This window comes from Esox lucius, chromosome 2 (assembly GCF_011004845.1).
Source record: "Esox lucius isolate fEsoLuc1 chromosome 2, fEsoLuc1.pri, whole genome shotgun sequence".
In the NCBI taxonomy this organism is placed as follows: domain Eukaryota; kingdom Metazoa; phylum Chordata; class Actinopteri; order Esociformes; family Esocidae; genus Esox; species Esox lucius.
The window spans coordinates 13,703,222-13,717,165 of NC_047570.1; the positions used below are offsets into that span (position 1 = coordinate 13,703,222).

Sequence of the window (13,944 nt, forward strand, 5' to 3'; positions counted from 1 at the left end):
CACTTCAACTGTGAGAGATCACATTGTATGATTTTTAAGTAATTAATTTGCATTTTATTGCATTACATAAGCATTTTATAGCCTACCAACCAGTAAGAATTCCGTCTCTCACAGACCTGTTAGTTTTTCTTTAAGAAGCCCTCATCTTCTCCACTCATTACCTGTATTAACTGCACCTGTTTGAACTCGTTACCTGTATAAAAGACACCTGTCCACATAATCAAACAGACTCCAACCTCTCCACAATGGCCAAGAAGAGAGCTGTGTAAGGACATCAGGGATAACATTGTAGACCTGCACAAGGCTGGGATGGGCTACAGGACAATAGGCAATCAGTTTGGTGAGAAGGCAACAACTGTTGGCACAATTATTAGAAAATGGAAGAAGTTCAAGATGACGGTCAATCTCCCTCGGTCTGGGGCTCCATGCAAGATCTCACCTCGTGGGGCATCAATGATCCTGAAGGAGATGGATCAGCCCAGAACTACACGGCAGGACCTGGTCAATGACCTGAAGATAGCTGGGACCACAGTCTCAAAGAAAACCATTAGTAACACACTACGCCGTCATGGATTAAAATCCTGCAGCGCACGCAAGGTCCCCCTGCTCAAGCCAGCACATGTCCAGGCCCGTCTGAAGTTTGCCAATGACCATCTGGATGATCCAGAGGAGGAATGGGAGAAGGTCATGTGGTCTAAACTCCACTCGCCGTGTTTGGAAGGAGGAAGGATGAGTACAACCCCAAGAACACCATCCCATCCGTGAAGCATGGAGGTGGAAAAAAATTTCTATGGGGATGCTTTTCTGCAAAGGGGACAGGACGACTGCACCGTATTGAGGGGAGGATGGATGGGGTCATATATCGCAAGATCTTGACCAACAACCTCCTTCCCTCAGTAAGAGCATTGAAGATGGGTCGTGGCTAGGTCTTCCAGCATGACAACGACCCGAAACACACTGCCAGGGCAACTAAGAAGCATCTCAAGGTCCTGGAGTGGCCTAGCCAGTGTCCAGACCTTAACCCAATAGAAAATCTTTGGAGGGAGCTGAAAGTCCGTATTGCCCAGTGACAGCCCCGAAACCTGAAGGATCTGGAGAAGGTCTGTATGGAGGAGCGGGCCAAAATTGCATTTTATTGTAATACAATAAAATGCAAATTAATTAATTAAAAATCATACAATGTGATTTTCTGGATTTTTGTTTTAGATTCCATCACTCACAGTTGAAGAGTACTTATGATAAAAGTACAGACTTCTACATGCTTTGTAAGTGGGGAAAACCTGCAAAATCAGCAGTGTATGAAATACTTGTTCTCCCCACTGTATGTATTCATCTTTTTCTAGTATTATCAATGGATAGTTATTCCTTGACTTGTGACCAAACCTGAGTGATCAGAGACATCAACCCCCTCACACTATCTGCAGTCACCAATGGTTGCAAAATGAAGACAATGATCTTCAAACAACCTGGATATAGACGGTAAGGACCCAGTCTACCGTACCCACAGAGATGTCACCCGGAAGACTTACTGTAGGTCTACAGAAATCTTTAGAGCCAAGGCATGTTTTTATAGGAACTTACTGAAATTATTCTGAGCTCTTTGATGAAGAAGTCTGAAACTGACTCAGTTCACGACCAGGTCTTCACACGTGCAGAGCAAGAGAGAAGGGAGGGGTTCTGCTTTCAGTGAGCTCTACTTCATGACAGATTCTCAGTGGTGAAGTATCTTTTTGTGAGATATCATTATGGGCTGAATGGTACATAAAAAAGTTGAAGACATGCAATAAATCAAAGCACTTCTCTAACTTCACTCTATTTCTTCTTACCACAGAAGTCTTATCTCTGTTCTCCCACAGCAGACATCACTGACATCCCAGGGAAATGAAATGAATCACCACCAAAGGAACGAATATGAGGAGTATTTGTAAATAGCATCCTAAATGAACTCCTCTTAGTGCTGGGTGACAGGCAAAATAATGAGGGGAACGAAAGAAATGATAAAAAAACGACATACATTTTTTTCTAATGGCTGAAAGAGACATTTAGTGCAGTGTGTAACATAGAAAACATAAACCAAGTTAATACGTAGAGATGAAAACAGACAGAGAGCCCCGCCCAGGTGATGTGTGTCAGCGGTACCTGTATGTGATTTAGATGTGTTGTCCTTCCTTTTCTCTGGTTCTGATCCACTGCCATTTACAGAGCCCTCGTAGCTAATGCAGGCATAACAGAGCAGAGCTGTTCAAAGAATACAAAACATTAAATAAAAAGGTAGGAAAGGGAAAACAATTTTAAATCATAAGGATGTTGGTGTAGTAGGGTCAAATCCAAGAAAGGATTTGTGTTTTTTTCCCCTCTTTTCGTTTGACTGTTTATCGTCCAAAGCGTGAGTTTTTTGTCTTGAACAGCCCTGTTCAGTTATGGCTGTGTTAGCTATGCTGGTGCTCTCTAAACCACAGATGACATTCAGTCAAGACTCAGACCAAAGCAGACAAAGACAATGAGACGTGCAGCTATGCACACAGGCGCGCGCAAACACACAAACACACAGGAACACAAACACACAGTCATGCTCATCTAACATTCATACACCAAAGGCCTCTCACTAAAGAGGCTCCGCTCACTAGACCAGAGACCTGCAAATTAACTCAATGTTATGCTTCACCAGAGGGATGGGAATAAAAATTAACAAAGCTTTTCTGAAGGTAAGATGCCTGAAACCACCAGAAGCAGTAATACCATTTGTTAGTGCTGGAAAAAGAGTACCTGGGAAATTAGTGGGATGGGAAAGCAGTGCAAACATTGATAGTGACCTAGGACCCAGAGTGATAGTGACCTAGGACCCAGAGTGGTAGTGACCTAGGACCCAGAGTGGTAGTGACCTAGGACCCAGAGTGGTAGTGACCTAGGACCCAGAGTGATAGTGACCTAGGACCCAGAGTGGTAGTGACCTAGGACCCAGGGTGATAGTGACCTAGGACCCAGAGTGATAGTGACCTAGGACCCAGAGTGATAGTGACCTAGGACCCAGAGTGATAGTGACCTAGGACCCAGAGTGATAGTGACCTAGGACCCAGAGTGATAGTGACCTAGGACCCAGAGTGATAGTGACCTAGGACACAGAGTGATAGTGACCTAGGACCCAGAGTGATAGTGGCCTAGGACACAGAGTGATAGTGACCTAGGACCCAGAGTGATAGTGACCTAGGACCCAGAGTGATAGTGGCCTAGGACACAGAGTGATAGTGACCTAGGACCCAGAGTGATAGTGGCCTAGGACACAGAGTGATAGTGACCTAGGACCCAGAGTGATAGTGACCTAGGACCCAGAGTGATAGTGACCTAGGACACAGAGTGATAGTGACCTAGGACCCAGAGTGATAGTGACCTAGGACCCAGAGTGATAGTGACCTAGGACACAGAGTGATAGTGACCTAGGACCCAGAGTGATAGTGACCTAGGACCCAGAGTGATAGTGACCTAGGACCCAGAGTGATAGTGACCTAGGACCCAGAGTGATAGTGACCTAGGACCCAGAGTGATAGTGGCCTAGGACACAGAGTGATAGTGACCTAGGACCCAGAGTGATAGTGACCTAGGACACAGAGTGATAGTGACCTAGGACACAGAGTGATAGTGTCCTAGGACCCAGAGTGATAGTGGCCTAGGACACAGAGTGATAGTGACCTAGGACCCAGAGATACTGATGTAGGACACAGAGAGCAGGAGAAGAGGATGGTTACATACGTGCTCTCGTACCTGCGAAGGCCTTGGAGATGCGCTCCTTCTTCCACTCCCAGGGCTGGTCGTACTCCTCCGGTGGCCTCTCGTCATCCTGTGGCAGGCGGCTCTCTCTGGGGCACTGGGGACGCTCGCTTTCCGACTCCGTTCCGTTCTCCTCTGGCTCATAGGGCGTGTCATACAAGGGCAGCGACCTCTGGGAGCCCTCCTTAGGCCCACGGCCACCGCGGATCTCTGGCAGAAGAGAACAGGAAAGGGAGGAGTTAAATGGAACACACTGTCAATGTGAATGTACAAAAGCCTAAATGGACTCACTGTGTGAATATTGTACCACATAGGATATGTAAACAGCCACCCAGACAAGATTACAGCTATTATCAGCAGGATTACTTCAATCAAAAATATGCTTTTCTTTACATACTGTACAATTATAATACGACATGTCCCAAACTAGGCCGATTATAACAGCATCCCAAGGTAGGCCGGAGGCTACGGGTGTCCCAAGTTAAGCTAAATGCTACAGGTGTCCCAAGTTAAGCTAAATGCTACTGGTGTCCCAAGTTAAGCAAAATGCTACTGGTGTCCCAAGTTAAGCTAAATGCTACTGGTGTCCCTACTGTAGGTAGGCTAAATGCTGCTATCTTTGGGCAGTGACAGTCGTTTTCATGCTCCCATCTGACCCTGGATAGGACCCAGGCACGTTACTTAATCCTGCCAGAATCCCACTGAAACTGTAAAGCTCCAGTTAGTGATCCGTAGAGGCAGACACTGATGCTGGTGATTGAAACAGGTCCACATGTACAGCTGACTTTATAGCTGTATCACTCTCTGGCTTCTCGTAATGTTCAAACTGCAGTATAAATCTCAGACCAATAACTCGAGGTAACTAACTCCAGGTTTTGCATGAAGGTAGAACTATGAGAGGGGCAGCGGTGCCGTGTGTGGGAGATGAGTTGACTGACTAGGACAGAGAAAAGAGGGAGGAAGACAGAGAGGAGCCTCAGGGCCGGAGCACCTGAGACTGTGTATGACGTAGCCTGTCTGTCTGACTGACTGACTGTGTCCGCCTGCCTGCAAGCTTGCTTGCATGCGGCGCGTATTCATCATCACCAGAGCTATAAACAGCCTTGCCTGGAGCCACACAAGCCACACCACAGAACAGAACGTCAGGAGAACATCGTTCATCCCCCATCTTCTCACACAGATCAGTCTTCCTCGCCTTCTCAGCTCCACATCAATATTCCCGACCTTCTCAATTCCTCTCTGTACCTCTGTCTCTCTGAGAACTTTAGGAACGGTTGAAGACAGGGTATACTTAGTGTCAAGTGTTCCCACCTTGGCATATCCAGAGAGCAGCCTTTCGTGCCCCTGAGAATTGCTTCCTCTCTCTCGTATGCCCATATCCTCCAGTCTCCATGTCTTTCTAGTGGTAGGAAGGTGTTAGCAGGCAGCTCCTTTCCTCCAAGGCTGTGGGAAGCTGTTAGCAGCCAGCTCCACCATAGACTAATGCAATGTGAGGAGAATGAAATATTACACCACACCACTGCATAATTGCCTTGGAGCCCAAGGGAGCTCTTGCGGAAAAATGAGTAGCATGGAGCCTAATGGAGTTAGCCAGCGGGGGGCCTGAAATCTCCAATGTAATCCTGTTCTAAGCAACATCTCACCCTCTTTGATCTCACAGTTAAACGTCTTGGCATTAGGAGATCTTGGCGAGATGTGTGCCCACCTCCTGCCAGAAAAGTCAACAGTGACAGGAAGGGTAAAAAAAGAGCAAGCAAAACAGAAGGAAGGAGAGGTGGCTCCAGGAGGAAGAGTGGAGGTTGCATTTAGGGGTGAAGCGAGGAGTAAATCTTGCTTGAAGGACCCTTTAATTGGGAGCGTGTTGCCTTGAATAAACTGCTGAGGGGCATTAAGGCTCCCCACCAGGCCTGAACAAGGCCCACCGCTATTCTGTGTTTGGCTGGGAGGGGGGCTGTATGTGAGGCTGGGAGGGGGGCTGTATGTGAGGCTGGGAGGGGGGCTGCGGCAAATGGCAGGTAGCCCCCATCCCCTCCTCCCTCCCATCCTCCCTCCCCTCCTTCTCCCTCCCCCCTTCTCTCCCTCCCATCCTTCTCCCTCCCTCCTTCCCTTCCTCCCATCCTTCTCCCTTCCCCCTTCTCCCTCCCTCACATCCTTCTCCCTCCCTCCTTCCCTTCCTCCCATCCTTCTCCCTTCCCCCTTCTCCCTCCCCCCTCCCCCGTTCTCCCTCCCTCCTTCTCCCTCCCCCCTCCCCCGTTCTCCCTCCCTCCAATCCTTCTCTCCCTCCCATCCTTCTCTCCCACCCTCCCATCCTTCTCTCCCTCCCCCATTCTCTTCCTCCCATCCTTCTCTCCCCTACCCCTTCTTCCCTTCCTCTCCCTGCCTTCCTACCCATCTCTCCCTTCTTCCCTTCCTCTCCCTCCCTGTTAAGGCATGTGCTCTAAGTGGGGTGGGGACATCTGTCTGAGTAGATTACTGTGATTAGCTTGATGGTAGAGCAGAGCAGCAACACGTTTCATAGCTAGCTCCAACATCACGGCCTCCGCTAAGGGTTAGAGGTCATCCACCATGGCCCCTCCCTTCTTCTCCTCCACAGCGGATGTGAGAGTTCCTTTCCAGATGGAACACTTCCTCCAGACCTCCCTGTGACAGCCTGCGGCCACTCTCACTACTAGGTGGTCCGCAATTGACCTTTGACACTCTACATTCACACAGCAGACTAAACTGCCAGTAGAAAGCAGTGGAGTAGCACGCTCAGAAGGACAAAGCACACATTTAACCCAGTGCAGGAATGACCAAAGTCAACACTCAAGTCAAATTAGGTTATTGCCTTAACTCAGCCTCAGAGGTAATGACAGAGAGTGTGACAGAGATACAAAGAGATACAGAGAGAATTAAAAAATAAATAAATATATGGCCGATGAAGATGGTGGGGATGATACAGCGAAAACGAGATCAGATAACCGTGTGTGAGGAATTCCCTTTCGCCACAGCTTTTAGTTCGTGAACTAAATTGTCAATCCTGTGGGAAAGAGAATTCCTGTTTCATCTTAGTAGGAAACCTCTGGGCATATTAGCATGGCGGTGCGTGAGGAGCAGGTGGGGAGCTGCTGGGAACTGGGACGCTTGTCTGGATTAAAATCAAAGCCATTAGCACACACCGGTCCGGCAGCCAGGAGACCATCACCTCCGAAATCTACCATCACTCCTCCTCCCCCTTCCATTCAATTGAACCAGACGGTCAATACATCAGACCGCATAAGATGTTAGGAGTTAGCCAGCTTATCACAGCCTCTCCCGTGATCAAAGGGCATCCATCATATCATCAAATAGAAAAACGAAAACGGCCAACAGATATGCTTGTCTCCGGCCGACTACTACCTGGGCAGCCCACTTCTATAGATCCAAAAAGGATTTGCTGCTATGAAGCGCTTGGAAGGGCACAGTCCATCAAAGTTTATCTGGACTCAATTGAGAGGATCTTCTCGGCACAAGCGAGGGATTAAATGTGATTGACTTTACACTCCTGAAAAACAACGGAAGCAAAGTACAGAGGCTTCAAGGATTTGACGGTTAAGCTCCTCCAAAGAATAATTCTTATAAAAGTCTGATAGCACATTGCTTACAGTAGTTTCAATGGTATACTGTACACACACTAGTTCTGTAGCAGCGTGTTCACAGCTTCATTTGTTTGAGCTTCCAGAGCAAGTGGATACTGTTCAGTATGCAGAAGGCTGAGGAATGTGAGGTCAACAGGAACGAGTAGATTTAGCAAGATACCGACATCCCCACTGCTAGAGGTCAGTCAGGCTGTAAACTGACGTAGCGGCGGAAAAGAAAGCCTGGGCAGAGTTCTAACAATCTGTTTTCAAAGTAAATGGAAGCTAGGCTGAAGATAATTGTATCATTTGAAACCAGGGGTGAGCGTTTTCTGTTGATTGTAAAGGTAGGGCTGGTACTGGAGTAACAAATATTGTAACAAAATAAAATTGTGTGATGTACAGAGTCAAAAGGAAACCCCTTTCACTTTCTAACAGGCCACTATTTCAGTCCAGTCTTGGCGTTCATCTGCTTATGAAGGCAATTTACGACTAGCCACCTGTAACAAAGCGAGAGGTTGAGCTTGTTCAGCAACAAAGAGACAGCGTGCGAGAGGGCTTAGAAGTTGATTAACAAAGCTTGTGTACCAAGCCTTCGTTTTATCAAACCGTAGCCGGTGGATTTTCAACAGCTTCTCATTTAAGCCCCCCCCCCCCCCCCCCCATTATACCGGCGGGCCGTGAACACTGGGCAGAGTCGAAGACTATCAAGTGGTGCCAATGGCACCGGGGGCTTTGAGCTATCTGCAGAGACCAAGAGGTATTAGGTGTCAGGCTGATGACCGGCTGCCAACTGGAGGCGTCTGCTCCATGACCCGTGTCGGCACACCGCAGAGACGCGCTCGGCTCGGTCCGCCGTGAGGGCTACCGGGTCTCGCTGCCTATTGTTCCCGCTGGACCCTATAGAGGGCATAGGCGGAACGGTGAGAGTCTATCAGAACCGGCAGGTAGAGTCCGCGTGGACAGAATGGACCCTGAGACTGGGATGATAAGAAGGAAACATGGCAGCAAGGGTGGAAGGGTTACAGTCGGAGAGCGCTGGCGCCTGTCGGATGGCGCCTTTGTTACACCGACTGTCATTTCGTGTACAGTTTGGGTGCTGTAGCACAACACAGCCTGTCACATTCCTGGGTGGCCGATAGGAAGGTCGCGCTACGGGAAGGAGAAGGAGAACATTTCTCCATGAAAGAGAGTAAATAAATACAAAAAAGGACACGCTCAGAATTCCAGAGGCCGCATGGAACAGCCAACTAATTCACACAACATCCTATTCCATGTAAATTAGAGCGCCTAAAACCTGCATAGACAGCCCATCTGAACCTGTTTTAAAGCGACTCGTTACCAATGTGGTGATCTCTCTACACGCCCCCCTATTGTGAATGGGGACCACAAAGGCACACTGAGGAGAATGAAAGCCGAGCTGAGTGGGGAACACGACTTGTCCAAAAGACAGGGGGTCGGGGGGGGGGGGGGGGGTATAACGGAATATACCCATCCACAAAAGAAAAAAGAACAAAAGATGGACAATTAGCATGTCTCTTTGTTAGTGTCTCTCAAAGAAACTGAACGTCATTCAATATTTCTTTTCTTCTTCGATTCCGAATTTGGAAGCTGTCTGGAAAGCTTCTGAAATCAATAAGCTTTCGAGTCACTGTCCCACCGGTGCCCGACTGTCTGCTTGTCTGTCAGACTACGTGTTGGTCCTGCCACACTGCTACCCCGTCTTCTTTATCTTCCCCCTGCAGAAGGAACAAACGCAGCCATACCGTCCCTCCTCCCCATACCCTACAGTCACACTGTGCCACGCTTGCGCCAGGCAGCCTCCTCACGCGGGCCCTGCCAGCGCCTCAGATGTGCAGTACCTTCGGCGAGACGGGAGGCAGGATAAACCGAGCGTCCTATTCATTCGTGGCTCAGAGAGGAGGGAGTATTTTGGGCCTTGCTACATTTTCGTTGTGGTACGTGCCTCCTTGTAAACATGCCTTTTTGAAACCGGAAGCCGTAGCTACTTGTCGGCAGACTGCGGGATGAGACAAACTGACTGACAGATGTTTACTGCCAGGGCCACAGAGGAATCTTCACTTGGCAAATGCAGGGTTTTGACAGAAAACTGTTCTGCTACAGTGGTCTGTTTCCTCAAATATAGGACATACTGTAGGCCTTCAGAATGACATATAACGCCTACAGTATTGAATAATTAAACCTACGGCATTACTACAGCTGATGCCATAGGTGGATCCTAATGAGATGCGGGTGAGCAAAGCTAATCATAACATGGTAATTTGAATGTGAGTTTACCAGTGAATGGTGTTGGCAGTCAGAAATAGCCTCCTCTCTATTTTGTCGGTTTGCATGTGTTACTTTGTGTGTGTTTGTGTTGTGTGCAAGTTTGTGTTTATTTGCTTCTTTCCAGATGGCCAAAAGGGAGCAAAGAGATGCTGAGAAGGAGACAAATTCTTCCTGAACACACTGACATATATATGGATTCGCTCCCTCACAGAGCCACTGGCAGAGATGGGAAAGTCGGCCTTGAGACATTCAACGAGAAGAAAAGAACAGGAAAAAGAGAGAGTGAGGAGAGGGAGGTTGTGAGAGAAAAAGAGGGAGAGAGAACGACAGATTGAAATGGGGAGACAACAGGAAAGACGGGGAGAGAGAGGGACCGAGTGAAAGTGAGAAAACAAGATATATACATAAGGTGTTGGGGGGGAGTGAGAGAGGGAAAGCGGGAGCCAAAGAGAGAGAGCGAGAGAGAGAGGGAGGGAGAGGGAGGGAGCAAGGGGGGGGGGAGGGAGCGAGAGAGGGAGCGAGAGAGAGAGAGAGGGAGGGAGAGAGAGAGAGCAAGAGGGAGAGAGAGATAGGGAGCGAGAGAGAGAGAGAGGGAGAGCGAGGGGGGAGGTAAGAGCAATGCGTAAACATGGCAGACCTCAAAAGATTTTCTACAATACATGAGCAATACATCACCCAAAGGCTCAACACAGCCCTGATGAAAACAAATACTCAATGACTTTTTATTTATAAAGCAGAAACAGTCTGTTTCTTCTACCAGTTTGGCCCCCCAAACATATCTACTCGTGCATTGGATTGAATGTCTAGGGAAGTAAAAGTGAAGCTCCTTTATTAATGTCCTATACAGTACAAGGCATTCCAGGAAGGGAAAAAAGGGCATTTATATAGTGTTTATCCTTGAGCTGTTGATTCGCAAAATACATGAGCACACACACAGCATGCTAGGAGTATTCACACAGCACTCAGTGTCCAGGGTAACATACTACTGTACTTTGCTCTACTGCATATTTTTTAAATCAAAATTCACTCTTCAGTACAATCCATAGATCCCAACTAGAAACCTCCAAGTCAAATCCCCAATACAATACAGACTAAAATCAAGCATCCAATAACAATGAATGGATTTCCAGGGTAATTAACAAGTGCTGGCACCAGTTAGTATTTCGCTCAATCTGGGGTTAAGCATGAGATGATGTATTGACTGTCAGAGAGCCACAGCACTGCATGGTGGGAAATGGAATAGAGCAGAAGTAACCCACTGCCGGTCCTCTGGCTGTCTGTTTAACAGTCTGTCCCTGTCCACCTCTATGCAAATGTCCGTCCGGTCTCCGGCCAGAGCATGGACAGCTGCATTGATTCCCACGCGGGGCACTTCAGCGATTTCAGCCAGTTAGGAATGTTGGTGAAGGCTCATTAATAAGAGATAGATGGGATCCTGTATTCTGGGCTTGGAAAGGTAGTCTCCCTTATCTACCTACATGAATCACAAAGTACCCGGTTGCCTGACAAGCACACCTGCAGGCAAACAAAGACCAAACACACAAAAAAAAACAAAAAACAGCACAGTGTCCCAATACAAAGTCAGCAGGCACTGTGCTCGCATTTAACGCAGGTTTTTCAACAGGCTTTGCTGTGATTTGCTTTCCTTCATGTCACAGTGGCTGTGATATGATGTCATCAAAATGCTAAGACGTGCTGAGGCGGGTTTACAGGGGTGGAGAAACCAAGACTTCTATAATGACTCAGTGACAGGTCGTATAAGCTGCCGCGTGCTTTCTGGGCGCTGAGTAGCTGCGCGGGCTGCCTGCCTGCCTGCCTCTCTGGGTCTATTGTTCCCGAGCTGAGATAAGGCCGCCTCAGGATTAGCGGAGAGTGCATCCAGAGTTCAACTCCTGCGAGGGGGAGGTTGGGGTATGCTGGGAAGGGGAGAGTAGAGGAGGAGAAAAGCCGAGGAGTGGCCAGTGGCGGAGAGCGGGGTGAGGGCCAGATGTGGCTGTTGACGGCTAATCTGTCCCTGCAATCTCCCAGAGAAGGGCAGTGGGCTGATCACACTTGGATGTGGCTGGGTGAGTCGCCACTCAACCCCCCTCCCCCTTCTCTGCTGGAGGTCAACAGCCAATTAGTGTTGACCAGTGGCGCCTCCCCCCTCCCGCTCCCCAGCTAGCATATCACCCCCCCCTAAAAACAAGCACACTGCTCTGCTACTGCACTCTCCTCTCATGGGGATATACAGATGACAACTCATACATCACCAGTTAGTGGAGAGCATTCCAACGAACAAGTGAGCACATTCAGAACAAGATAATGAAAGTGTACATGGGTGAGGGAGGAGGCCCACCCATCATCCCTTTCTAAACCCGATCTCTAACGAGTTCCTTTAACAATCATCCGCATCGCTCAGAGCCAAATGAGCCAAAACTCCAGCTGGATAGCTAAATGGAAGTTTGCCTCTCTTTCTCGCAAGTGAAAGCCACAATTAGGATGGAGTTTGAATACTTCTCTGTTATGATGCATTTTCCCATGTTTGGGGGGGGGGGGGTACAGGGTAGCTCTATACTGTGTAGTAGAGAGGGAACTTTTGTAATTTCTAGTTAAATTGTTTTGAATTCTGAAATGGCACAGTGTGCCTGCATCTTTCTCTGAATTGTGCGCTTATCTGATCATCTCTGCATTAAGCATGACCAAGCAGGCAGCAATGGAGAAATCACCTCAGTATTGTGGCAGACAAACAGACGCAGTCTGTCGTCTAGAAGCATCAAAATTGAAAGGCTGTGACACAAAAGTTTCACACCGATGGCACCTGTTACAACAGCATGATTGAAGCAACGCCACCAACCTCTCTCTAATAATACATACCTCAGTTATAACGGCCCATTCACAACGCATAAGGAACTGGAAAGAGTGTGCAACTACTGGCACCATTTATAATATTTTGGACTCCATCACTCCTCCACTAGGGCCTCTATGTCACACCCACCACAATAACCTCTTCAGAGTAGAATTCTCTTCAGTTTTGCCTTCTGAAGACAGCCCAAGTCTATCAAGAATCAACACTGAACCCCTAAAAACCCTGGCATAAATATTCAGTAAATACTGTACATAACCAGTTAAGTGTAATAAAACACATGAAAAAATTAATTGTTGCTCTACATAAAGATGGCCTAGGTTATAAGAAGATTGCCAAGACCTTGAAACTGAGCTGCAGCACGGTGGCTAAGACTATACAGCGGTTTAACAGGACATGTTCTACTCAGAACAGGCCTGGCCATGGTCGACCAAAGAAGTTGAGTGTCATATCCAGAGATTGTCTTTGGGAAATAGACGTATGAGTGCTGCCAGCATTGCTGCAGAGGTTGAAGGGGTGGGGGGTCAGCCTGCCAGTGCTCAGACCATATTCCGCACACTCCATCAAATTGGTCTACATGGCTGTCGTCCTAAAAGGAAGCCTCTTCTAAAGATGATGCACAAAAAAACCTGCAAACAGTTTGCTGAAGACAAGCGGACTAAGGACATGGATTACTTGAACCATGTCCTGTGGTCTGCTGAGACCAAGATAAACGTATTTGGTTCAGATGGTGTCGGCACTGGGGAGATACAGTTCATTGAAAGAACCATGAATGCCAACAAGTTACTGTGACATACATGATCCCCGCCCTTCGAAGACTGGGCAGTATTCGGAGCAGGGCAGTATTCAAACATACAGTGGGGAATACTGCCCTGTATTTGAAACACTGCAGATTTTGCCGATTTTCCCACTTACAAAGCATGTAGAAGTCTGTAATTTTTATCATAGGTACAAACAAAAATCCAGAAAATCACATTGTATGATTTTTATGTAATTAATTTGCATTTTATTGCATGACATAAGAATTTGATACATCAGAAATGTAGAACTTAATATTTGGTACAGAATTCTTTGTTTGCAATTACAGAGATCATACATTTAGTAGTTCTTGACCAGGTTTGCACACACTGAAGCAGAGATTTTGGCCCACTCCTCAATACAGACTTTCTCCAGATCCTTCAGGTTTCGGGGCTGTCACTGGGCAATACGGACTTTCAGCTCCCTCCAAAGATTTTCAATTGGGTTCAGGTCTGGAGACTTGCTAGGCCACTCCAGGACCTTGAGATGCTTCTTACGGAGCCACTCCTTAGTTGCCCTGGCTGTGTGTTTCGGGTCGTTGTCATGCTGGAAGACCCAGCCACGACCCATCTTCAATGCTCTTATTGAGGGAAGGAGCTTGTTGGCCAAGATCTTGCGATACATGACCCCATCCATCCTCCCCTCAATACG

General features: G+C 47.7%; 1 protein-coding gene across 11 annotated transcripts in view; it reads right to left on the reverse strand.

Annotated features, from left to right (window-relative positions):
- LOC105015506 (SH2 domain-containing adapter protein F) overlaps positions 1-13,944 on the reverse strand; it is a 101,827-nt gene that overhangs the window by 19,439 nt on the left and 68,444 nt on the right. For 6 of the 11 annotated variants that reach the window (XM_020054789.3, XM_020054785.3, XM_020054793.3 and 3 more), the window contains 2 exons: positions 3,748-3,975; positions 2,140-2,238 (listed from right to left, as the gene is read on the reverse strand). In XM_020054789.3, coding sequence (XP_019910348.2) covers positions 2,140-2,238; positions 3,748-3,975 — 327 coding nt within the window. The remainder of the gene's footprint in view (positions 1-2,139; positions 2,239-3,747; positions 3,976-13,944) is intronic. The other 5 variants (XM_020054790.3, XM_020054796.3, XM_010878768.5 and 2 more) reach the window with 3 other exon arrangements.